This window comes from Emydura macquarii, unplaced genomic scaffold (assembly GCF_026122565.2).
Source record: "Emydura macquarii macquarii isolate MOO-44397 ecotype Brisbane River unplaced genomic scaffold, CSIRO-AGI_Emac_v2 contig_3401, whole genome shotgun sequence".
In the NCBI taxonomy this organism is placed as follows: domain Eukaryota; kingdom Metazoa; phylum Chordata; order Testudines; family Chelidae; genus Emydura; species Emydura macquarii.
The window spans coordinates 843,893-869,654 of record NW_027133538.1 but is presented as its reverse complement, the minus strand read 5'-3'; the positions used below and the strand labels follow the sequence as shown (position 1 = coordinate 869,654).

Below are 25,762 nucleotides of genomic sequence, written 5' to 3'. Positions count from 1 at the left end.
CAGGCCTTCCAAGTCTTCCCTGCTGCCCAGCTCTGCGCGGGGAACCCCTGACTGTGGCCCATGGTTTTGGGCCCTGTGCTCATTTCCTACCCTTCCCTTGGAGAGACCCTCTGCCGAGGTGACGTCCACTGTGCACCTGGCCTTTGGGCGATTCACTAGCTGCTACTGAAGCCTCCCTCCCTCCCCGTCTCACTGATTGTGTTGAGAGGATGCCGGCCCTCTGCATTGGGGGCATGCAGCTGAGAGAGGGAGGCGGGGGAGTTGGCCGTGTTTTTTGGTGATCAGGAGCTCCCAACCTGCCGAGGTCTCAGCCTGGAGTGAACACTGAGCACGCTGATTCTGCTGAGGGGGAGGCGACAGCTGATAGGCACGACCACAGGCCAAGCGCCTTCGTGGGCAGCTTTGCCTGCAGCTCCTGGTCTCGCTCCAGCCACCCATGTCTGCTGTAGTAGGGAGCCTTGGCACTGCCCTAGCCAGCTCTGATCTCCATTACCTTCGCTTAGCTTGCTCTCAAGGGTTCCCAGCCCTGTCCCAGCCTTTCACTGGCTCCTGCAGCCCGCTTGGTGTCTCTGAGTCTCTCAGCGGGAAATTTGAACCCAGCTCTGTTAGCCTCCTGACCACCTGGATACTGCTGCCTTCCGTGTGCTGGGCAGCACTTATTTCACGCGCCAGGCTCCTGGCACCGGGCACGGCCCCTGTGGTAAGGGTCAAGGCCTTTCTGCTCTGTTGGCTTGAGGAGGGTAGAACATGCCCAGCTTTCAGGCTGGCTAAATGCTACAACATCTGCCTGTGGCGGCCAGGCCAGGTCAGGGAGGGCTCAGGCAGGGCTGCTGTGTTAGAACAATGGGTTTATTGAGGACATGGGAATGGCTGACGGCACGGTCACTGTAATGGCCTGGCCAGGGCTCCTGTCACGTGGTCAGGCGGGCGTCTCACCAGGGAAGAACTTTCCCTTCCCAGTCCACAAAGGTCCCATTGTCCTTTTCGGAGAGTGAGGTGAGCACGTTCAGGATCCCTCGGACACTCGCATCCACCGTCAGTGGTGCCTGCACAGGACAAAGAAGAGAGGGGGAGGCGCATGGCATGGCCGGGGGATGGGTCAGGGTCTTTGGGCAGAGCCGTGCAGACAGTAATAGTAGCATCATAGAAGAGGAGGGTTGGAAGGGAGCTCAGAGGTATCTAGTCCAACTCCTGGCTCAACACAGGGCCAACCCCGACTCCATCAATAAACAGGTGCCCAGGACAACCAGCTCCCCATGGCAGCAGCTCTGCAGGGTTTGCCAGAACATGCTGAGCGCTGAAGGAATCAGCAGAACTGGGACCCAACGCCGAGGACCTGGCACTGAATCCCCAGGGAGCTGGGTTCTGCCGACTGCTTCGCTGAGATGAGGGCCCCCTAAGGAGTGTCATCGATATGAGGGGGGATGGTGACAAGGCGACAGGCTCCCTCCAGTGTAACTATGACCCCTGTCCATGACATGGGGCTACGCCTGGCCTCTCCCAGCGAGGCACTTACCTGAAGTGAGGATGCATTTCCCATGTCAGTCTGCACCCAGCCAGGATGGACAGCGATGCTCAGGATCCCGTCGCTTGCGTACCCCAAGGACTGGCACTTGGTGAGCATGTTCAGAGCAGCCTGCGAGTGAGACGCCATCAGCAGAGACAGCAACGCGTGGGGGAGGGCGGGGACATCCCCCCAGGAGAAAGGGGAGGCAAGCTGCAGTATGGGATTGTGTGCTCGAGGACGCTGATTGCAGCAGCAGCTCACTATGTCACCGCCATCCACAGGCACATCTGCATGGCCCGGAGCCTTGCTCCAAAGTGAGGCGGCCGAACCTCATGTGACCTGCAGGCCGGGCTTCTGATTAAAGGCAGCAGAGTGAGACTGGCCCGGCAGGTCAAATCTGGGGGGCAAACCTCAGGGGCAAGGAAGACCTTTTTTCCCCCTTTGCTGTAGAGGAACACATGGAACCAGCGGGACTTCGTGCTCTGCTGAGCGCCCGCCCCTACCTTGCTGCACCGGTAAGAGACGACGTGCCCCAAATGCCAGGCAAAGACATTCGTGATGGAGCCGCCATCGCTAGAGATGTTGACAATGGCCGCCTTGCTGCAGCTCAGTCCTGTCTGAGTGCTCTGCTGGACAGCCTTCTTCAGCAAGGGCAAAAAGGCCTGTGGGGAGGAGAGAAAGGAGCACCCCCGAGGTCATTCCTCTCATCACCAGCAGACTGATTTTAATTGAAGCAGGTCCTGCTGCTCAGCACCAGCTGCATCAATCTCCCCCTCCCTACAGACACTGCTCCTGGGCCATTGCTCGCTTCCTGGCCCTCCAGCCTGTTACGAGTCCTGGCATCGGGCCAGGTTTAAAGGATGGTTTCTCGGGGTTGGGTAATCCCATTCTGCCCTTGCTGGCGGTGACCGGGGGCGCCAGTTCCCAGCCCTGTGTTTCCAATAGAAAGGGTGAAAAGGGAGTTAAGACAACCCAGTGCGGAGTGGTGGTTTGATGGCAGTGACGGAAGAACCCCTCCTTCACTGTTGTACATGTCTGCACTGTGTTGGCAGGCTCCTCGCGTCGACACCCCCTCAGTATCATGCACTATTTCCCTACCCCTTGGAGCTCTGCAGGTAGCATCTTGCAAGAGTGTGCACGCCCTCTCTGTGCTAGACAGCGGCCCTGACTCATTGCTTGGATGGTGTTTCCTACTGTAGCACACTGAGCTGTACTCACACAGCGTGCTGCAGAAATCGTGTGGGATGATCAAATGCAGCAGTTGTGGCCTAACTCTGCTTCCCTCCAAGTCAAGGGGCATTTTAGCCCTGAGGTATTAAGAGCATCATCAGGCCAATACAATTTGCTTCTACAAATCCTACACTTAGTATAAGAGTAATAGTGAAAAACCTGTGGGCATGTATGGTATAAATCAGAGTGAAGACAGCTTCATGGTTAACTTCCTTGTCCAACGCACTTCAGAGACAACTTATGACAGTGGAAGGTTGGGATTTAGATGCCCAAATTTCACTGACTGTCAATGGGATTTGTGTGTCCATCTCCTTTTGACACCTTTGAAAACCCCAGACCTAGGCCATAAAGATAGAGCAGGCCAGCCCAACAATGGCATGAGTGTGCATATAAAAGACGGGGGAATGTTGCCACAGGGATCTACGGGTGCAGGAAAAGTTGTAGTTATATTGCTCTTTTGGAGTGATAACAAGTGACCGTGTCACCGAAAGTCATCCTGTAAGGCACATGTCCAGCAGGGCAGAGTTAAGGTTGTATGGGCAGCCTTAACCTCTGGTGAATTGTTCGTCTGGAGTATCTGGAACAGTCTGGCTGGGGATGCTAACTGTTCACGATCTGATTGGCTGGGTCGCACCCATGCACAGATCCCCGGGTGCCCACGGGGGACCTTCTCTCCAAAAATTATTCATGCCCATCCCCCACTCCCATCCTGTCCAGCAGCATGTCTTGGGCTCCAGTGGGAGGGAGAAAGCAGCAGCTTCCCAGTGGGGGCAGGTGACAAGAGAGGGGAAGGAGAAGGAGGGCCTGGGGGAGAAAGGAAGAGAGATTTGAAGTGCCATCTCTCCGCAGAGAGCCCCCTGCTCTGCTATCTGGTGCCTGGGGCCTTTGAGCCACTTTAGACCCAATTTCTAAATGGTTCAATTGGCCACATCCAGTTACTGACACAAAGCACCTCGAAGAGGACTGGGGGCCTAGTGCAGTTGAAAGGGCAGCAGCTGGGGGATGAAAAGCTTAGACAGAAACGAACAGGCAACAAGTGCATGCAGCACAGGAGGGAACCCCGCCCCAGCCACGCTTGTTAGCCACTCTTTTGGGACTGTTTGCCAGACCCCCGGTGCAGCTGGCAATGTGCCCTGTGCCAGGGCCCTTACCTGGCTCACCAGCATAGGTCCAATCACGTTTGTGGCGTACACCAAGGACATGTCCTCCGGCGTCTCAGACTCTAGCGTAGTCACCCTCACTATCCCAGCGTTGTTTATCAACAGATTCAGCCCTGAGCCTTTCAGATACTCAACTCTGCCTGCTGCTGCCTTGATGCTGGCTGGGTCAGTGGCTTCTACAGAGACAGAGCAGGGGGGTCAGGGGCCTGGTTCCTCCACTCGGGACCGCACCTGGAGACGTGCAGCCCAGTCTGCTCCACAGAGCGGTGCTAACAACCCGGGAGATATTAGACACCCGGAGTCATGGCCCCGGCAGGGCAGATAGTGTCAACAGCAGAGAGTGAAACCAGGGGGAGCAGCGGGGCGGCTGTATAGGGACAGGGGGGTAGTAGAAGAGGATCTTCCGGCTGCCGGTGAGCAACGTTTGAAATCTGCCCTCAGAGCCAGCGGGGGCTTGCCCACGCCCAGCCCACTTCAAAGCATGAAAACCCCCTTTAGGGTAGAAGGTGCCGATGGCAGCATTTCAAGCAAACCAAGGGGTCCTTTTTCAAAAACTTTTAAAAAAAAGCAGCGTTTCTTTTTATCCAAGACCCCATCGGCATTTTAGGGTGACTGGGAAAAACTGGCTCAACAAAAGCGCTCGATAAAAACGTCAGCGGGATTGTCAGAAAAGCCAACAGATTTTCACCCCGAAATGTTCTCAATGGAGAAAAGGCCAGTTTTAAAGTGTTCTCATTGCCAACCCCTGGGACCAGCTCTGCCAGCCGACACTGGCTGTTCTGAGCCAGATCCCTTGGACGCTCTCTTCTCTGCCATTTGCCCTCGGACACGCTGGGTCCCAAAGGCCAGGGGTGCGCCACTAGCAGGAGGTAATCTGCCAGAACCGGCTCAGGCAGTTTGGTCCCCGAGTCTCTGCGTTGCGTTGCTGCGGAGCTGCATAAAGGGCTCGGTGCGGGAAGCAGGTGCCGGGCACGTGGCTTAGGTTGAGAGCAAAGAGGGAGACCTGCTGCAAGCTCAGCCACGCTGCCATGCCCTGCACATGGGGCATGACCCGTGGCTGCAGCTCCAAATAGCGCTCTTGGTTCAGCTGCAGAGCCCGGGGGGGAGGGGCCACGCTCTTCTTGTGAACGCAGTAAGCTGCCGTATGGCCCGCAGCCAGGCTGGCCGGGCCACGGAGCTGCTGGGGCTGGCTCACCGTGAGGGCCAGGTGGCCGGGCCAAACCGGAGTGGTGTTGTGACCCTATGCTACTCACCCAAATTTGGCCCCCCTCCATCACGTGAGCTGCCCCCCAGCAGCAGGATGAGCAGGCAACTGGTTGGGCCTGGGCTGCCCCCATGAATTTGGGCCTTAGCCATGGGCCTAGTTTGTTAATCTGACCCTGGCAGGACTCCCAGCTGGGAGTGGTTCCCCCTATCCCACCCCACGGGAGGCGTCCCCAGGGCTAGCAGAACTGGCCACTGCCATCCAAAGGCCCCTGCTCCTGAAATTGGTTCCCTGGCTCCAAAGCAAATTTGTCTCCTGTAGAGAGAGAGCCCTGGTAAGACCAAAACCAGCCAGGTTCCCACAGGGCACAGGGAGGGTCTGCCCCAGCCAGCCAACCCACCCTCTGGCTCTGAGCCACAATCTCCCCTTCCCAACCAGTCCGGCACACGAGGGGCGCACATGGTGATCGGTGCACCCTTGCCAGTCTGGCCATGGGGGCATGCCAGGCAATCTGCAAATACCGAGAACCAAACCTGGGCTTTCTCCTGGCCAACCCTGCGCTGCCTGGGCGAGACGTGGGAGAGCTGGGAGTCGCTCTGCTGGGGGCTGGGTGCCCTCCCCTTCGCTAACTCCTAGAGCAGGAGGGGGACGGGGAATGGGGAAGAATGTGACCCAGAGCAAGAGAGTCTCAGGTCTCTGGGCCCAGGGCAGTGCACCCACCTAGCGCAACAATCTCCAGGTTTGGATGCCTGGACGCCAAGTTCCGTAATTCCTGAAAAGGAATAAAGTCAGTGGTTATTGACAGAGGTCCCAGCCCCCGGGGATAGTGAGGCCCAGCAGAGTCCAGCTGCCTGCTATGACCCAGGGCCCAGTCACTGTCTTATTGCTTTGACTTGCAGCATCCTGCCCTGGCTTTCGGGGTCTGCAGGAGGAGTCTGTGTCCTGGGTGTTTAAGACACCATCGTCTAACTTGCTGCGACCGAGTCAGGGACACGAACCATTTCCCCGTCCCCCTTTCAGAGAAAAGGAACAAGGCAATGCAGGTGTCAGTAACACACCTCTGCTCCCTGCCCTCCCTCAATGTGCTCTGCTAGCTTTGCATGTGTCCTGTGCAGAGCTCATCCCCAGCCCCCTCCATCCAGCGCGGCTGCCTTGTGCGCCGGGCAGCGTCAGCCTGGAGCAGGGTCTGAAATCCTCTCCTGCTTGGGCCTGTTCTTTTTGGCTCCAAGTGCCGTGCAGCTGGAAGCCCCTCGCCCAGGTACAGCTAACTACGCCCGTCTTGCCCCGTTCTCACCTGCGCTCGTACTCCCTCTGGGTCCCGGCAGGTTGCAAAAACCCACTTGGGTGGGTTTGATTTCTCCAGAAACTGCTTGACGAGCTCCAGGCCAATTCCCCGATTGGCCCCAGTCACCAGAACGCTGTGGACATTAAATCCGGGCATGGTTCCTCACCTGCCTCTGCCCCAGCTCGCAGAGCCTCGCTCAGTGAGAGCTGCGCTAGTTATAGCCCCCACTCTCCCTGCACCTGGGGTTACACAAGTCCACCTCCCTGATTCTACACCAAGGACTCTTGGCTCCAGTCCATGGCTGGAGCCTGCTCTGCAGAGTAAAATCAACAGAAGCTAAGCCAATCCTCCCTGCAGGGGTAGAGGAGTTACTATGGATTGGAGGAGCTCAGCTTGCTACGTTCTCAGGCACAATGAGCAGCTCTCCAGAGGGGGGGAGCTGTGAAGAGCAGAAAAGTAGATGACTGGGAGGTGGGCAGGCTGCCAGAATGCTGCAGGGATCAGAAGGGTTTGTGCAGGTTCAGGGGTGACCTTCAAACTAGGCAGGGTTTGGAATCTCTCACTGAAAAGATAAGAATTTGAGCAAGTAAATATTCAATGGTTAAACTAATTCTTGGCTCCCCTGACTCGAGCACCTACAACTGGCTGCTGGGGGTTTGACACAGAAATTATCTGTTATAATTATTAATGATTAATGATCTGGAGGATGGGGTAGATTGCACCCTCAGCAAGTTTGCAGATGACACTAAGCTAGGGGGAGTGGTAGATTCCCTGGAGGGCAGAGATAGGATACAGAGTGACCTAGACAAATTGGAGGAATGGGCCAAAAGAAATCTGATGTGGTTCAACAAGGACAAGTGCAGAGTCCTACACTTAGGATGGAAAAATCCCATGCACAGCTACAGACTGGGAACCAACAGGCTAGGCAGCAGTTGTGCAGAAAAGGACCTGGGGGTGACAGTGGATAAGAAGCTGGGTATGAGCCAACAGCGTGCGCTGGTTGCCAAGAAGGCTAACAGCATATTGGGCTGCATTAGTAGGAGCATTGCCAGCGTTGGCCAAATCTTGTCTTTGAAAAATACATGAAAGAACAGAGCCACAAACACGCCCCCCCCTCCCCCCCGCCCCTTCCTACCAAAAGGCACTTCAGCCTGACACACTGTAACTTTAATCAAAAGTTAAAACCTCAACTAACTCTTATTGTTTTACCCTTTTAAACGTTCACTTACTTTCTATGTCTATTTGTTTTAAGACCATTTTATCTGTTAATTTTACTCACTTTCAATATATTTGTAAAAACCTTATTTTAAGTATAAAAAGCTACACTGTGAAATGTAATATATTTACTTTCAATTGTAAAAGACACTGTCAAAAATGAAATAATGTTTGCTTTAAAAATAATATGTAAGTTCTTCAGCTAGGAGTTTGCACTGAGTGATTGGAGTGTGAATGGCTGAGCAATTGAGGTGGGTGTAGACAGGGAGAGCGAATGAACAATTGGTCTGAGTAAGGGATGTCAAAACAGACGAAGAAAACACCAGCCTCACTTAAACTATTTGAGGGAAGAAGAAAGGACTGAAGATAATCAATTGGCCGAAGAGGAGACCATCTTGATAACTCTGGAGCCAGCCCATTTCAAAGGACAAAACCTGATCAGGCTTGCAAAAATGTGGGTGATTAAAGATCACACCAAAAATGCAGTTGCAGCATGACAGAGCAAAAACCCATAGACTTACATGGGGTCTTTTCCCTATAAAATGGGACAGAAAGACGAAGGCTGGAGGTTCAGGTTTACATCATCACACCTCATGTGTGAGGTGTAAAATGGAAGTTATGGATATATTTGATATATCTGTTTTTCAAAGTGTAGGAGCATTGCCAGTGTTGGCCAAATCTTGTCTTTGAAAAATACATCTCAGACATGATGACTGCAGAACAATAACCTGCTTAATGGCCCACTAAGACATTCCCAGGTGCAAGGGGCCCAGAGGGAGAAGCCAGCATCACCAATGAGTCACCAGAACCTGATCATGTGACTCTGGACTCCATTTTGGTTCCTATGAAATTCCACAAGCAGCATCACCTAGTGAGTCACCAGGATTTGCTCATGTGACTCTGGACTACTGGCCCACGTGACTCTGGACTCCATTTTAGCTCCTGTAAGTTTTCACAGGCCCCATGGCCAAAGACAGAGGGTATATAAGATCAAGCCAGAGGAACCATTTTGCCTTTGTTCTTGTTCAATTACTGACATACACCTGCCTCTGGATCAATTCACTTGCAACTGAACCGAAAGACTAAGGCCCATCCAGGTGTTGAATGTATACCAGAGGGACTATACAAGCCTGCAACTCCACATTTCTTCCAGAAACCTGATGTATATGGACTTTCAATCATTTGTATGTATCTGATTTGACCCTTTAACATTTCTCTCATGGTTTCTTCCTTTCTTATTACAATAAACCTTTAGTTTTAGTTACTAAAGGATTGGCTGGCAGTGTGGTATTTTAGGTAAGATCCAAACTTATATTGATTTGGTGCTGTGGCTGACCCCGTGGGGTCAGAGGGAACCTTTGTAGTAAAGAGCATAGAGTTTAAACAATTGGTCTCTTTACTGGATCTAGTGCTGATTTGGGAGCCTGGAGCTGAAATGCAGTAAAGGGGGCTGTGTGTATTTGTATACTGACTTCTGTGGGGATTCAGAAGCGCAGTTTGTGGCTGGTTGGGAAGTCTGGCTTCAGTGCCACCCACCAGTGCTGGGAGAATCTACTCTCTGTTTGCAGCCTGCCCTGACCTTGGCATTTTCAGGGGGCTACCCTGGGCACGGAGGGGTCACAGCCTGACTCACAGAATGTCCATAGGCCAGATCGACGGAACCAAGGAAAGATTTCAACTGACAGTGGAGCGGGTGCAAGGTGCCTTTGGTGGACTTAAAGCTTACTGGCAATGCCTAAGGACTAGGTGCAATCTGAGTGAGGTGAACGTTCCCGTTGTTATTGCTGCATGTTGCGTACTGCATCGTATTTGTGAAATAAAGGGTGAAAGGCATCTGGCAAAGGAGGGGTGAGGAGGTGGACCAGCTGCCTGCTGATTTTACAACCGGACACCACAGCTATCATAGCCAGCAGTGGAGGTCTGAGGCTCAGGGATACTGTGCACGATCAGTGTAACAGTCAGCCCTGGAGAGCTGTGATTCCACGTGTTTACACCTTACATTTGGGTGGGGTAGTGGCGCCCCTTATTAATTCGGCAGGGGTGGAGCACGTCTGCTTTGTACAAACTCATCAATCAATACATTTGGGGTTTCAAAACCGAAAACAGTTGCTGCTTGTTCATTTACAAACAATCCACCTGAAGCGCAAATAAAGATGCTGAACATCTTTTAGTAGCATTGTCCAAGGGGGACCCACTGCTGTCAAAATCAAGCCTTTAATATACATGGTTCGTTCATGGTAAAAACAAATAGCGCACTGCCACTGGCGGCTGATCCTGGCGTCATTCCAGGTTGGTGTAGATAATAAAACTTGAAGATGTTCTCTCTGCAAAGCAGAAGTGGCACCATTTGTTCCTGATTTTAAACAAAAAAGTATAAAGGGACAGAATGTGTTTCAAAAAGGAGCCTGAATTCCCCTAGGTTGTTGCAAAAATCCAAGTACAACAGACCATTTGTTTTTGACCATATGCAAATATTTCATTATTTTAAAGCATTCTCTTTAGCATCTGCAGTTTCAAACCCCACCTGCTTTCTTCACCTTTGAAATCCCCCTGTGTTTTGCCTCAGTGGAGTTCCTTCCTTTAGATGGGCCCTGCAGGCAGCTTGGCTTCTCCATAACTGAGGCTCACCAGCCATAGCTTCTCATTAAATCTGCAGTGCTGGTGCAGCCACTTGCGTCCCAGGATATTCAAGAGTTGCGGTGGGACAGAGTTAACATGATTCATCAAGAGCACTAGACTACCTGGCAACTTTCTGCTTTTGGTGATTTTCCTACCATTCAGTTTGCATCAGCAACGTGTCTTTCCTTGTGTCTCTTCCCCCTTCATTCCAGTGCTAAAGTGCATGCAGAAAGCTGCCAGCAGAGCTGCTACTAACAAAACTTTGCATTGCCATAGAATTATCATTCCATCTATCTGGAAGTGCTTTGCAAAGAGAGGGAATCACTGACTAAATTGCACATGAAAAACCCGTTAAAAGACCATTAAGGGTGCAAACTCAAGCACTCAAAAGTGAGGGAATGCCAGAATGTAGGTTGTCTGTACAACTTGTGACTATGCATGGATATCTTCTTTAATTGCATGATTGCTGGAGCTTGCCCAATTACTCTGTGGCATGAAGAGAAGCTGCATGCTGGGATGGTGCATGCTCTGTTGCTCTCTGTGTAGTTACCTGTGTGTCTCTATATGTAATCCCTTGCAGATTTGAGGTTTAGATTCCTTCCTCTCACTGCTTGCTCAATTATAATCTAAAAATTCTCCATGGTTATATTTAAAGCTTATTGTCTTCAGAATCATGTTTAATAAAGAGAAAAATACAATTTTGTTGGTTTTATTAGACCTACTCTCTATTATTATTCTACTTGAACTATAATCATAGAATTGTAGAACTGGAAGGGACCTCATGGGGTCATCAAGTCCAGTCCACTTATGACCGGATCAAGCATGATCTTGGTTAATAATTAAGTCAGTAATACAAAGCTGATCCTACAAACACTTAGAATCATAGAATCATAGAATATTAGAGTTGGAAGGGACCTCAGGAGGTCATCTAGTCCAACCCCCTGCTCAAAGCAGGACTAACCTCTGCTATATCATCCCAACCAGGGCTTTGTCAAGCCGCAGCTTAAAAACCTCTAAGGATGGAGATTCCACCACCTCCCTAGGTAACCCATTCCAGTGCTTCACCACCCTCCTAGTAAAAAACTTTTTCCTAATGTCCAACCTAGACCTCCCTCCCTGCAACTTGAGACCGTTGCTCCTTGTTCTGTCATCTGCCACCACCGAGAACAGCCTAGCCCCATCCTCCCTAGAACCCCCTTTCAGGTAGTTAAAGGCCGCTATCAAATCCCCCTCACTCTTCTCTTTTGCAGACTAAACAAGCCCAGTTCCCTCAGCCTCTCCTCATAAGTCCTGTGCTCCAGCCCCTAATCATTTTGGTTGCCCTCCGCTGCACTCTCTCCAACTTGTCCACATCCTTTTTGTATTGGGGGGCCCAAAACTGGACACAATATTCTAAATGCGGCCTCACCAATGCCGAGTAGAGGGGAATAATCACTTCCCGTGACCTGCTAGCAATGCCCCTCCTAATGCAGCCCAATATGCCATTGGCCTTCTTGCCAACCAGGGCACACTGCTGACTCATATCCAGCTTTTTATCCACTGTTACCCCCAGGTCCTTTTCTGCAGAGCTGCTGCCCAGCTCGTCGGTCCCCAGTCTATAGCTGTGCATGGGATTCTTTCTTCCTAAGTGGAGGACTCTGCACTTTTCTTTGTTGAACCTCATTAGATTTCTTTTGGCCCAATCCTCCAGTTTGTTTAGGTCACTCTGTATCCTATCCCTACCTTGCAGGGTATCTACCACCCCCCAGCTTAGTGTCGTCCGCAAACTTGCTGAGGGTGCAATCTACCCCATCCTCCAGATCATTAATAAAGATGTTGAACAAAACCGGCCCCAGTTTTGCACTGGGGTAACTTTACATCTAGGAGCAATTGCTTTAGCTTCAGTGAAGCTGCTGGTGGGTATGGTCACAGGATCAGGCCCTTAAATTCTAAAAAATCTGCTCTTAACACTTTCTCACCCATTGGGGAATAATATCAACCTCCTGGGGAAACTGAGTGAAAGCAAAGCAACGTATAACAATGCTTGGAAAAAAGATTCGCAAGGCCCAATCCTGCAGGCATTTTCACACTGGAGAAATGTTACGCACATGACTAGTCAACTGACTTCAAGGGGACCCTTACGTACCTGAAATGTCTCGTGGGCACAAATATTGCAGGATCAAGGCCATAACAAATAGAGAAGAAATTTGATTGTTTGCTTTTCTCTTTGTCTAGAAGCAGGAATGTCTAATTCCTTATTTAGGTTTTAAGAAATGTGTAAATCCAATCACCTTTCCCTTGTTTCAAAATATTAACTCTATTCCCTGCCCTTTCAGTATAGGTGTAGAATTCTGTGCCCATCAATCAAGAACTGGAAATAGAGTGATTTTTTTTTCCCCCCAGGAAAATGTTTTCCCAAACAAAGACCCCCCTCTTCCTACTGTAGGTTTATGTTCTGTAATTGGTCCATGCAGTACCCATTCCATGTGTAAACTGAGCCAGGCCTGCACAGATGGGGTGAGAATGTTTTCACTCACTGTGCCTGAAAAGATCCATCTCGCCTTCCTGTTATTTCCCTATTCAGAAAATTCGGCCTGCTTTTGTACTTACCTTCTTGCTAGTAAGACTGAATCTGCACTAGTTACAGCTATTAAGTTCTTTCACCATTTAGACAAAAGAACCACAAATTAATCCTTAAATCTTTTTGAGGCTGAAGGACAATAGATACAGACACACCTGGCACTGTTAATAGTGATACAGACAACACTGACTGTCAGAAAAATGTGTTTGTGCAGAAATGACACTAAAGTTTGGAGGAAGGGGGAGGGAGACACAGCAAGCAGGGGCACAACCCTGACAGCAAGAGAAAAATGAGTCCCAGGATCTGCAAATGGATTGTGTAAAAGAAGGGAACCCAGACAACTCGCATTACAATAATATCCTTTACAGGTGCTATTCATTTCTTAAACCGGGACAATCTGTACCCTCATTACCTACCTTTTAGAAAGTAAGATGCTTGGACTGCTTCATACTAGGATAAATAGGAGTCTATGTGGCTGGGAGAGAAAACATGTTTTCTCCTAACACAGTATTTCGCTGCATATGTGGTTTCCCCCTGCGCTGATCAGGGCTGAATGCACCACACCAGAGAAATCCAGATTCAATCAGCACAGAAGGGTGCATCTCGGCTGCAGCCACTAGGGGAGATGTTTGAAGAGTGAGTGGGAAGGAGGGAAGTTGGGGGAGGTTTCCTGAGTCCTTTGAATCAGCAGCACACACAGGCCTCCAGAGCATAGGTTGTGACAGCTGAGTGAGTATGGCGGGACTCAATGTCCGCAGTGTCCTGGTGACCGGATCCAATCGGGGAATCGGCCTGGAGCTGGTGAAGCAGTTTCTGGGGAAATCAAACCCGCCACAGTGGGTCTTTGCCACCTGCCGGGACTCGGAGGGAGCAAGAGGACAGGTCAGGAATTGCGTAACGCTTTGCTTTGTTGTTGGCCCTGCTCCAACAGTATGTGCTTGCTGCTAAATAATCAGAGCCTGTCCAATCTGAAAGCTGCTCTGGGACTAGCCTGGGTGTTCATTAGGAAAACTGGAGTGAGGCTGGTTAGCTGACCTGTGTCCCTGGAATGAATTGGTGCCTTCTGCTGGTAACTGTGTCATTGCTGCCATGTCTGTGTCAGCAGCGCGCAGAGCAAGTGCACCAATCTATGCTCAGCACAAGCGCTGTCTCTCTTAGCCTGCGCTGAGCTGCAGAGCAGGAAGGAACAGTTGCTAAACTGGGGCCACTGAGAGAGGCCTGAACAAAAACCCTGCATCTAACCACTCTGGAAACTCACGCTGATGGCAAGAGATTTGCAGTTGGCCTCTCTTTCCATAATGCACTGAGCCACACTGGCCTTGAGAGTCTGGTGCAAAACTGTGTGTCCCAGAACCTGCCCCTGGTTGAGTCTGACTGCTAGTCAAGTGCCTGCACCCTCCTGTTGGTGTCTGGCTAAGAGCCGAGCAGTGGAATATAGCAGGGGTAGGCAAGAGACGGACCACAGGCAGATCTGGACTGCCAGACGCTTTTGAACAGAGTCTTAAATCTTTTTATTTACTTATTATTAGCTTTATTACTAATTTTAAAATTATTTTCTCTGGTGTCTGGACCTCGACTGTGCCTTAGCAAAATATCATGGCCTACCCCTCCTCTACAGCGTGGTGTTGTTCTTTGCAACTGTGCAATGGGAATGGCCAAGGCAACTGTTCTGCTTAGGGAGCCTTTGAACAGCTGTGAAAGACTGCCCCCGGTGCAAGGCTGTGGAGAGTCCAGCCCGTGAGCTTTGGGCAGCAGCTGTGTGGTGAAATTGTGTTAAAACAACATTAAGGTTGCAAAGTAAAATGCTCCAAAGTTAGTAAGGGTCAGAATTAAGGATACAGCCTTAACTTGCCTCCCTTGCACATGCAGTAAGGTTGTGTTTAATTACATGATCACAGACTCCCTCTTTGCCTGGGATCTCTCCCTGCCACCCCCCACCCCACCCCTGGGTGTTCAGGCTGGACCTGCTCTGGGGATGGAGAAGGGCAATGTGCTATCTGTGGTATGGGGGCAGGCGGGTCTAGACCCAGCCTCCCGTGTAAGAGGGAGGAACCACTGCGCACAGGCTGCAATTGATTTCTGGATACGATAAATGAAAAAAGAGGAGCAGGGTGAGGTCAGAGGTAAAATATTAGGGCTCCGAGTGGGGAACACCAAGCAGAGAACCCTGGACAACACCCACTGCCTCTCGAAGGCATCCAAGGAGTCAGTGGACACGGCCCAGAAGAACTCTTCCCAGAGACATGAGCGGACAAGGGACCGGAAATAGGCCCCACCGTCACAGAGCACCCCCCCTCCTCCATCCAGCTTCCTCCTCCCAGAGTGCTGGATGGTCATCCCAGCCAACGCCAGGAGAAGGTTGACAAGGAGGCCTCATGACTTTCTGGGCCACGGATGGGGCATGCACCAGGGTCTCCCTTGCGCCGCAGAAGGGACAGGTGTCAGGGGAGCTCATAACCATGCTAGGCACATACTCATGGCTCCGTGGAGGAGCTGCCAGCTGGTATCCCCATGGGGCCGTGGAACCAGAGTGGAGTAGCATGCCCACTCTTGTTCCTTGCCTGCCTCAGCGGGCAGCGAATGGGATAGAGACCAGAGGACAGCAACCGAAGTGAGAAAGGGTTGGGAAAAGCTGACCTGGGAGGAAAGGTTTGAAAGACCTGGGCAGGTTTAGTCTTGAGAAAACAAGGACCTGATACCAGCCTTCAAAGGTGCTAAGGGCCGTTCCAAAGAGGGCGATCGATTGCTCTACACATCCACTGAAGGTAGGATAAGAAGCAACGGGAGTGATCAGCAGCAAGGGAGATGGCAGTTAGATGTAAGGAAAAGCTGCCTAAATCCCAGGGGAGGTAAGCACTGGAAGAGGCTTCCCAAGTTGGCGGTGGAATCCCTCTCACTGGAGGTTTTGAAGAACAGGTTGGACAAACACCTGCCATGGATGATGTAGGTTTATTTGGCTCTTCCTCAATCCAGGGGACTGAACTTGATAACCTCTCGAGGTCCCTTCCAGGCTGACATTTCCAGAGGTTCCTGGGTGTGTTTATTAGGTTGGTTTTCATACATGCTGTGTTTTAGAGTCTGCCCTCTCCATTTCTGCTGTGTGGGGCTAAGCTCAGTGAAATCTTACCCATGACGTGCTGGTAGCAAGGACACTCTAAAAGCGTGCTTGTCTCTCTTGCTGTGACGAATGCACCAAGAGCCGGCCTCGGTCCACTAATTCAGCAGGAAGTCACCAGGAAAGAGACAGCAGGAGAACCTGTACGTGACTAATTGAAGGCAATGTTCCCTCTCACTGCATGGCTGGAGAATCTCCTCTTTCCCACCCACCCCACCCCAGACTGGAGCAGGGGTCATTCCAGCACCAGTGCCCGCCTGACGCTAGCAACGAAGGTCAATGTTTAATACTTGTTACCCCTGCAAAGCCAACGCAGCGAAGGGAGACCGGGCTGGGCTCTAATCCAGATTGTGCACCTTAGCAGGATTGCTCACTAAATTCCAGTGACAGGACTGATCCGTTCCGTCTGTTCAAGCACCCGGACAGCACGGGAGTCACACAGCTGTCCTTTAAAGGTATCTCTTTTTACTGGCTGTGATGCCGGAGAGGTATAGAGTTGGCTCTAGGGACCATAAAGCCCTTTGGATCAGCATGATAACTTGCCTTTGTAATGTGCTAAATGGTGACAAGAGCGAGGTATCTTTAAAAAACAAACAACCAGCCTGCTTTGAGATGCTCCTTCCAAGGCACTTGGTTACAAAATAGCAAACTGGAGACAGGGCCCCTCTAATTACAAATTTTGTGCCACTGAATAAAGAGAAACAGGAGTTTAATTTAAACACATTTGTTCCGTTTGTTCCGTCCAGACCCTGGATGTTTGAATTTCACTGTATTTGATGAGCTTTTTTCTTGGAGCCCAGAGAGCAAACAATGTATTCTTTAAACTTATAGCGTTACTGATGTGTTACTGACAGCCAATGGGACTTAGGTGCCAAAGGGCCTGCATCACTGCTGGAAATAGGATTTAGCAAGTCATTTAGGCCCAGCTTTTTAAAAGTAGCTAGGCATTGCTGCATGCCTATGTCTCATTTTCAAAATGGATTTGGGCACTTAGGGAACGTACATCTTTTGAGAATGAGATTTAGGCTCCTAAATCAGTTAGGCATTGCAACGCTGAGCGTAGCAACACCTGAGTATCAGGCCTCAGGCCTTGCAATGAGGAATACCTACATACCCAGAAAAATCTGGGCCTAAATGTTCATCCAGGTTGCGTGGAGCATCCCACGATGGACCTCAGGGCCCAGCCTGGCTTTCATGGAGCAGCGGACGTGAGATCACTCAGTGGACGTAAGATCCCGTCACTTTCCTCGCTGCCCAGCAGGATGTCGAGGAGATCTTGCTTGGAGATCGGACAGGGCCTCGCTTGCTTTTCTTCCTCCTCCTTCTCCCCACAACTCAGCCAGCAGCCCCAGCAGTGCCCCCGGCCCCATATCTCCCACCCTGGGTGCAGCGCCCTACATATCACTTGCTCAGCCAGGATGGCAGCACGTTAAAAATAAGGCCTATCATATCAGTGCCCTCTCCTTGTCGCCACACGGTAACTCGCCACCGAGCAGCAGGCTCATCTCCTGGGGTAACTGGCGTCGCAGCAGAGGGAGGGCTGCACTCAGATACAGAAGCACTTTGTCCAGGGAGCTGGCTGCAGAGGAATCGGGCTCAGATTCTCCGCTCCCTCATCAGAGTCCCCATCAGCTGGATAAAGGTGTGACACTCTTCAGCCCCGGAGCAGAGGTCTCGGTCTCGGGGGCGTGAGTGTGACGGGGAGGGAGGGGAAAAGAGGCAGAGAGGGGAAATACTGTGGGTCAGAGTCAGCAGTCGAGATCTCGCTGGAGCCTGGTCTGTGCTGCCTGTGGCCCAGGGAAGCCCAATGCTGACCCAGAAGCGGGCAAGCTGGGATCAGTAGGCGTAAGATTCAGCTTGTCTCCTGGGAAGACCCTCTGCCAGCAGAGCTCCTCCGGGATGGAAGTGAACCTCCCCTTCGCCCCCCCCCACTGGTGAAGGAGGTCCTGGGGCCCCTCCCCGGGGGACAGCTGGCTCCGGGCAAAGCAGCAGAAATGACCAGGCGCCAAAGGGATCAGTTTACAGGCAAAGTGGAAAAGAAACTGAGTCTCTAGAGCTTCGCTTGGCAAAGGGTCAACAGGGAGGGGCCGTGAAAAGTGATTGCTGGCACCGGGAGGGTGCAAACGCCACAGAACAGGGTGGAGAAAAATCAGTGATTGAAAATATATATATGTATCAGATTGTTTTGTTTAAAAAATTTCAATCAGATGTTTATTATTTAAATTAAATACAGGTTTCATTTTTGAAAACAAACCCCTGGTAAATTTAAATTTGAAATGTAAGGCCTAAATTTATTATCTATTAAAGCCATTTAAATTCAATACAAAAATTAATATTAACTAGTCGAGCTTAAAGAAAGTCAAAGCAGTGAGCTGCTGGAAGTCAGTGGCTAGACACTGGAAGTGGAGTTCGTTGAAGCGCTAACCCAGCTTTTGACAGCAGTGGCCTCTTCTGCAGGTGCAAAGACTAATTTCTTCACATCAGTTTCTGTAACTCGTTAAGTTCAATGACTAGCTCATTCATTTCCCAGCCAGTTGGGGGCGGGGAAAAAGAAAAAATCTTGTTTTCCTCTTCCGATAGATGAATAAAAATGAGGTGTGAGGATGAGATCCGCTAATTCTAAAATCTCACGGAACATGGTACCAGAAACCCCTCAGTTCCCTAACCACAGATACTTCCTTTCTTTTAATCAATCCGTTATAAATGCAAAACATTTTTAAGAAGTGATATTTTTCTGATGTATCCAGAACATTTAAAGCAGTTTTATTTTAACTAATACCAAAAAAATGTTGTTTTGGCATGTTTTCAATGGATTTGCATTTCCATCCAAATAGAGCTTGACACAAATCATCAGTAAAAATGTAATCGTCAGGTAAGTAAGAAATGCGCCATTCGCCGGTGTCTAACTATGACGGTTCTCGACATTCTGGCACGTCCTCACTTTGGAGCACTTGACTTTGCAACCGTGATGTTCTTTCAGCGTACGGCTTTTTGTGTGTAGCAGAATATGGGGTGACTGTGTGTCCCTAAAAACAGGGAACCTCCCTGTTGTCAGGGCCTGGCCCAGTGTCTAAGAGTCAGGTCCAACACCCATTAAAATCAACAGAACCTCTCATGGACTTCAGTGGGAATTGGCTCAGCCCAGTTTTGCACCTGAAGTCGGTGGAAGCAGTTTCACTCTGCAGACACATGCTCTGGCCTGAGTTTGTATGTGGCATTGAGTTCGTAGCCCCGCCTTTGCCTCCTGCCTTGTGCTGCTGCTTTCCACTCTTCTCCACCTTTCTCTGGTTTAGGAGCTGCGGAATCTGGTTTCCAAACATCCGAACCTGGTGATGGTGAAGCTAGGTATGTGCTCTGCCTTCAAAGAGTTCCCTGCACGCCTGGGCTCTCCAGCTCCAGGACTGGCCTGTTCCCCTCCTCTGAGCCCCACTCCCTGACTCTCTGCTTAGTTCTTGCTCATGCTGTGGTGCCGGTTAGGGAGATCTGGGGGTGGGGAGACAAATCCCTGCTGTGCAAGGCTTCGGCTGCTCCTCAGAATTCGTAGGCAGTGCAGCCGGGGGTGTGTGGTGAGGCCACGTTTAAATAGTGTGCCAGTACAGCGGCTGCCCGGGCGATCTGCAGCCACGCTCCAGCTGGATGGGCACAGTGCCAGTGCCGCTGACGTGTGACCCCTGCCGTCCAGCAGGAGGGGCATCTGGGCCACGTGGCTATGGGTGGTGTTCTGACCTGGTGCAGGGGGTCGCCATGCCACTTTGGGGGGGGCAGCCAGACCAGTGTTGGGACCTAATAACAGGGAGTCCGTTGCCATGTGCCTGCGAGCAGGGGGGGCCTGGGAGGAGAGCGCAGAGTGGCCACGTGGACGCCGGGGGAAGGGCCACTCACAGCTCGTGACGTAGCAGGCGTGAGCATCTTTCTGGCCTTGGGTGCCCTTTTGCCCAGTGCAGCTCTGCTTCCGCTGCTTCCTTTGGAGCTGGCGGTGTGTGGTAGAGGTGGCCTGACTGACCATCATAGCGACACTCTGCTCACGCCTGTGTCCAATGCAGCGGAGGGAGGCACTGCCCAAATTAAAAGCCTACAGTCGCCCAGACACATAAGGCAGCTGGCCCCACCCCAGCGACTCGCACCGCAGCTGTTCCAAAGCCATCGCTAGCAGAGCTGCGCCCGGGGGTGCCTGACGGCAGCTCTACTCTTAAAACGCTGCAGCTGCGCCACTGTAATGCTCCCTGCTACACCAACGGGAGACCTTCTTCATCCCGATGAGAGGTGGTAGCTAGGGCACTGGGAGAAGCCCTCCTGCTGCCATAACACTGTCTACACCACAGGTTAGGTCGGTGTAACTGAGTCGTTCAGGGGGTGGCTTTTCACACCTCTGAGCAACGTAATCACACCAGTTGTGAGTTTATAGTGCAGGCATCATGGTCTCACCCAGTATTTAGAGCAGGAGATATCCAGGGGATCCTAGATACCTGGTTATGGGGGGGTTGTGACCTTGAACAGCTCATTGGCACATGAGACGCCCTGTGGCGTGCCAGCCTATGCACAGCATTTATTTCGGCTGGCAGCAGAATGCCATCTGGTGCCTGCAGGGAGATGGCGAGGCTAGCGTGTTTTGTGTTAGGTAGAGCCCAAGATCATGGCCTGGTGGCTGGGTTAATCTAGGACAAAGACTTGTTTCTTGGCATCCTTCCCTTTGTCTTCTCCTTCTGGTCTCCTTCTCTGGCATCCTGACAAACTTCAGAGCCCAGTTCCTGGCAGGAGTATGTCTTGCTTCCGAAAATGCAAAGTGCATAAAAGATCGAACAAAGGGCTGCTGCTGATCTGGTGTTTTTGTGGCTGTATTTATCTAACCCTCCTGCACAGCCCTGGCCCACCCGTCAGGAGATCTGCACGGATTGGAACTGCCCCACGGCTATTTCTCCAGCACCAGACACATGAACCTAATTCAGAGAGAAAGGACATGGTTCCCCCCACGCCCGCAAGGCATGCGGAGTCCTTGCTGCCCGTGTCTAACCTCCCACCCCCTTCCTTGGGCTCAGAGCCCGAGATCCCGTCTGAGCCACAATGTCCAAGTGCTGTCTGCACAGCTGGTTGGGGAAGGCTAGCCCGAGTCTATTTAGGCTCGCTGCCGCAGGCTGCGTAGACAGACCCTCAAGGTCTGTCATGAGCCTCTTGCCTGAATATACGTTGCATGGGGATGGCTGTCTCTGCGGCAAGCTAGCAAGGCGATCTGGCTGGAGCGTGGCTCCCCAAGCATGGCTAACTGAGTGTGACTAGCTGCCCTTGAGGGCCGTCCTGAACCCATCGAGCTGCCAGGAAAGGAACCGCAGATATCTCCGAGCAGGTGACTCAGATTCCCCCATCCACCGTCTTCACAGATGCCGTGAATCCAGCAAGCATTCAGGAAGCCACCCAGACGGTGGAGGCTCAGCTGGAAGGCTTGGGCCTGAACCTGTTGATTAATAATGCTGGCGTTTTTTCCAACGTGACTCTGGACACGGTGGACTGTGAAGAAATGCTGGGTGCCTACAAGACCAATGTGATTGGCCCAATGTCGGTGGGCCAGGTAAGGCTGCCGGGGCCATGGTGCTGCTGGAGGGAGGGAGACGTCTGAGTTGGACAGGAGGGCTGGGATGAGCTTTGGGCTGGGAAGTTGGAAAGATCGGTCGTGTCTGTGTGACTGGAGGCGGGGGTGTATGCCCTGCACCAGCACCACAAGGGGTAAAGGAGCTGGAACATGGTGACCACCCCCCTGAATGCCCCTGCGGCCAGGGAGGGGATGGGTGGGCTTAAGAGAGGTGAGGGAAGCCCCTAGGGAGCGGGGAGCTAGGGGAGAAGGTGTAATGAGGTTGAAGGGCGTGTGCTGAGTGGCAGCTTGGCTGCAGGGAGAGTTTTCTTTTTAGGGTGCACAGATATTCATGTAATTACGGCCCTCCTAAGGCCAGCTGACTCACTGCAAATCTCCCAGCACATGGGCTGGGAAGGGTGCAGGGGGCCGTCGGGTGCAGGGTGCGTGGCACTGGCTCTGCGTCTCTCTCTTTCAGAGAGGCTGGCAGATCCCCTGCACCCAGGAAGGCGGAGCAGAGGTCTCCACATGGAGCAGCACTTCCAGGCTCTCCCAGGGCCTCAGGAGGCAGTCACCTTGGCCTCTGGCCGGGGGACTGTTCCACCAGCCCGGGGGCTGTCTGCTGCTCCAGAAGGGAGGCCCACCTTGAGACCACAGATAAGAACATCTCAGTTTGACCCTTACCAGCAGAGACTGAGGGGAGCACGTTTGAATGGCATCCCCGGGGCCTGAGGGTTCCTGGCTGGAAACTGAAGGCTGGCAAACCCCGAACATGTCACCCTAGCCATGGATTCGAAGCTTCCAGCTGCTTCCCAGCAGGGTGTGTCTGCAGCGTTTGGCTCAGCTGTACATGTTGAACTCATTGCCTTGCTGGCAAGAAGTCGCACAACTGTCTGTAGTTGTCAAAGCACTTTATACGGGGGCCCGTGTTCCAGGCAAGGAAACTGAGGCACGGACAGGCGTGTTGGGTGTGCCCGAGGTCACATAAGTCCGTGGCAAAGCCAAGGATAGACTCCCAGAACTCTAAGTTTGGCTCCGTGCCCCCCACTTTGTGCATTACCTAGCACGGGGCTTGGGAACGAGCTCCAGGGACAGAAGACGGGGGAACACAGGGCCTGCTCTCCCGTAGTCAGTGTATCCTCCCTGGGCTACCTGTGACTCTGTTCAGTGGAGCTGGCTCCTGGTGTGATGGGCAGTGGCTCCTCGCCAGACCCCATGGGACTGTCTCTCCCACAGGCATTCCTGCCCTTGCTGAAGAAGGCTGCCCAGGGAAGCCCTCAGGCAGGGCTGAGCTGCAGCAAGGCGGCCATTGTCAACATCTCCTCTCTGCTGGGCTCCATGGCGAGAAGCCCTGAGACGTTCTCCAAGCCAGCCATCTCCTACCGCTGCAGCAAGGTAGGGCACCCTACCCCAAGCCTGGCTTCCAGGCGGCAAAGCCATCCTCTGCTCATGGGCCCTGGGACAGCTGAGCAGTGTCTAAAGGCAGTGCTCCGGGGGGGGCGGGACCTTGCAGGGCTGGGAGGCCGTTCCTTGAAGCTGTGGGTACGTCCTGTCATTGCTGCCAGTCACAGAGGAGCCGCACACACTGCTGTCTCCAGGGTCCAGGCAGCTGCTCCCGGGGATGGAGGAACACAGCCAGTGCGAGCCCTGGGTGATACCCTCTGCTCACAAGCTATCCCCCCCACAGGCTGCTCTGAACATGCTCACCCGGTGCCAGGCTCTGAGCTATGCGGAGGATGGAATTCTGTGCGCTGCAGTTCACCCCGGCTGGGTGCAGACTGACATGGGCACCCGAAAGGTGGGTGCTGGGTCCCTGGGAGCAGAGATTGGGGGAGGTGGAAGGACTGGCTGCAGGCGTTCAGGGCCAAGCCCTTTCCATGCGGGTGGGGGCTGGCTCCCCAGGACAGGACTGTCTGTATCCCAGAGGGGTTGATGGGCAACTCTGCAAGGTGGGGGCTCGGTCCCCTCCTGTGAGGTACCTGGGGGAAGGGCGCCCGCCTGGGGCCATGTGCCCACAGCATTAGCAGGACCCTGCACGTGTGTGATACCTGCACATGCAACTGCCTGCTTGAACACCTAATCGATCCCCTGTGGTCATTGTGCACGCCAGTTGTGCGCACACTCGGGACTCTGAATCTGGGCTGTGGAGCACGTACAGATAAACTCCTGCACACTCGCAGTCAGCGTGCCTGGGGCCGGAAGGTGGCCCCGGAGAACCGAGTCCGGTTTGTTGAGCTCTGCATTTCCCTGGCTGTTGCAGGCCGACCTGCCCGTGGAAGAAAGCGTCCGGGGGATTCTCACGGTGCTTCCTGCGCTCTCTGAGAAACACAGCGGGAGCTTCTTGAACTGGGCGGGGAAGACTCTTCCCTGGTGAGAGACCAGCATGACAGCAGAGGCACCCTGGGCCGACACCCCGCCGCCTGAGGGAGCAGGCCGTGCCCTGGGGGGGTGCAGGCTGCATATGCGCTCCACGGAATTGGAGAATGACAAATCCCTTGTTTGTAAAGGCGCCCGTGGGCTCCACACGCATCGGGGTGACCCGCCGATGGGGCCATGACCCCCTGTGTGTGGCACTAATAAATACCCATCCTTTCTCTTCTCCCAGCAAGCCCCAGGCTCCCCTGCAGATGGGTGTGTCTGCCCCGGCCTGATGGTACCACGCTGTGTCCTGGCCTCTCTCTGCCTTCTCTTTCCAGGATTTCCCCAGCCCAATTCAGATCCCATGTGGCCGTGTCTGCATGCGCCCCTGCGCAGACAAAGCGATGAGTTGCCCAGGCAGGCAGCTGGCCACGCACTCAGCTGCTCAGGAAGCTGGGAGGGGGGAGGGCTAGGAGTGCCAAAGGGGGAATACATTTCTCTGCCAATGATCTAGGGTTAAAACATGCTTTTTCTCACCCCCCAAGATGTGGCCCCACAGCACCTGCCCTCTGCTGAGGTTGGGATGCCTTGAGCAGGAGCCGGCACGCGGCTAGGACCGGCATGGCCCAGAGCCCCAGGGGCAGAGGTGCAGCCCTGATCTCATGGGCCAGTGGCAGTGGTGAGGGGCAACTAAGCCACCTGTGCGCCCCCATGATCCTGCGTGGGCTGCTCTGGGGCTGGAGTTAGACAACCGTTGCCCTAGAGGTTGCATTGCTGCAGCCCCCCCAGCCCTGCCTGCCGCCTGGCCTCTGCAAGGGCTTCCATGGAGGAATAGCTGGGGATGGAGAGTCCTGGGGCGGGAAGGGTTGGAAGGAGAGGCCCCAAATAACCACACCCTTGCCAGCTGCTCCAGAGCTGTAGCTTTTCCCCCCCAGTCAGCAGTTGCTGTGTGGGACTGGCGTTTGGGCCCATGGCTCTCTGGGGCAGGGAAGGGGGCAGGCTCCCTTGTGCCGGCGGCCGCTAAAGATGGAATACGCATGTGGAGCCCCAGCCAGCCTGCAGAAAGCAAACCGCGGCGTTTTAAAAGCTCGGATGTTTTGCAAGAGCCAGCTTGTGTGTTACACAAACACTGGGCCAATGGCGGTTGCAGGGAGCTGGCTGGAAATACGGGCCAGACGGACTCGCCGGCCCAGCTCCTAGCTGGGCATTTTGTTACAGAGGCAAGTGAGAGCCAGGTGCGGTGCTTAGGCTGTAATCCTCATTGCCCCAAATGGCCCCAATCCTGCAGCAACCTGGGGGAGCGGCGCACATAATTCCCTTAAACTCCTTTGCAAATCCCTGTCCCAGGCTGCTTGTCAGCACCTGCCCTGCACCAGGAGATGCAGCCTGGGGATTAGGGTGGGAATGAAGACTGCCCCACCCGCCTCCCTGCCCCTCCACAGGGGGGAGAGCTGGCGCAGCTGCTGTTGATGAAGCGGGGCGGGGAAAAACCCCAGTTTCTGACAGCGAAGCTTGCGGCCTGCATGCAGAAATGGACTGAGCGAGCAGTGGTTACCACAGACAGCAGGGGGTGGCTTCATCCCTCATTGCAACAGGCTGTGCGCCTGGAGATCTCCAGCACGCTGTGTGGTTCCGCCCACCTGGCGGGGCCAACGCACTGCCTGCTAAAACCCCGGGAAAGAAAACTGGCTGCTTGGATTTTTGGCCAGCAGCGCTGAGTTTCCACAGTGGGAGAGGCTGGAGCTGTGCTCCCTTGCTCGAGGATTTAACCCTGCGATGGCTGAATAAAAAGGGACCAGGAGCTCGCGGCAAACCAGGAATAACTTTCCTCGGTTAGACTAAGCCACCAGGCCTCAGCCAAGTCTGGACTAGAGAAAGCTGCTAGAGTCTGGACTAGAGAAAGCTGTGTCTTCTTTACAGCCTGCAAGGCTGGGCTGCAGTGTAAA

General features: G+C 53.0%; 2 protein-coding genes and 1 long non-coding RNA gene across 4 annotated transcripts; 1 reads left to right on the top strand and 2 right to left on the bottom strand.

Annotated features, from left to right (window-relative positions):
• Positions 1–809: 809 nt before the first annotated feature.
• On the bottom strand, positions 810–6,775 carry LOC137144212 (C-signal-like). The gene is made up of 6 exons (XM_067534424.1): positions 6,396–6,775; positions 5,822–5,873; positions 3,889–4,073; positions 2,011–2,169; positions 1,517–1,636; positions 810–1,046 (listed from the first exon to the last, which is right to left on the bottom strand). Exons 1-6 carry the CDS (start codon positions 6,540–6,542, stop codon positions 933–935), a joined length of 777 nt encoding a protein of 258 aa, XP_067390525.1. The 5' UTR covers positions 6,543–6,775; the 3' UTR covers positions 810–932.
• A 2,702-nt stretch (positions 6,776–9,477) lies between these two features.
• LOC137144215 (uncharacterized) lies at positions 9,478–13,401 on the bottom strand. Of its 2 annotated transcripts, none has more exons than XR_010917356.1 (2): positions 13,197–13,401; positions 9,478–9,954 (listed from the first exon to the last, which is right to left on the bottom strand). It is a non-coding gene; the product is annotated as an uncharacterized lncRNA (long non-coding RNA). The 2 variants fall into 2 exon arrangements; XR_010917355.1 differs by having other exon boundaries at positions 9,478–9,925.
• Positions 13,402–13,438: 37 nt separating this feature from the next.
• LOC137144213 (C-signal-like) lies at positions 13,439–25,459 on the top strand. The gene is made up of 6 exons (XM_067534425.1): positions 13,439–13,662; positions 19,189–19,240; positions 21,271–21,458; positions 22,695–22,853; positions 23,146–23,256; positions 23,719–25,459. The coding sequence occupies exons 1-6, from the start codon at positions 13,516–13,518 to the stop codon at positions 23,830–23,832; spliced, it is 771 nt and encodes a 256-aa protein (XP_067390526.1). The 5' UTR covers positions 13,439–13,515; the 3' UTR covers positions 23,833–25,459.
• The last annotated feature ends 303 nt before the right edge of the window (positions 25,460–25,762 follow it).

Coding starts and splice junctions, on each gene's coding strand:
- LOC137144212 (XM_067534424.1), bottom strand. CDS start 6,542: ATGCCCGGATTTAATGTCCACAGCGTTCTGGTGACTGGGGCCAATCGG. Junction 4,074..5,821: donor CCTGGAGATTGTTGCGCTAG/GTGGGTGCACTG, acceptor CTGTCTCTGTAG/AAGCCACTGACCCAGCCAGC. Junction 1,047..1,516: donor GAAATGCATCCTCACTTCAG/GTAAGTGCCTCG, acceptor TGTCCTGTGCAG/GCACCACTGACGGTGGATGC.
- LOC137144213 (XM_067534425.1), top strand. CDS start 13,516: ATGGCGGGACTCAATGTCCGCAGTGTCCTGGTGACCGGATCCAATCGG. Junction 19,241..21,270: donor CCTGGTGATGGTGAAGCTAG/GTATGTGCTCTG, acceptor CCGTCTTCACAG/ATGCCGTGAATCCAGCAAGC. Junction 21,459..22,694: donor GCCCAATGTCGGTGGGCCAG/GTAAGGCTGCCG, acceptor TCTCTCCCACAG/GCATTCCTGCCCTTGCTGAA.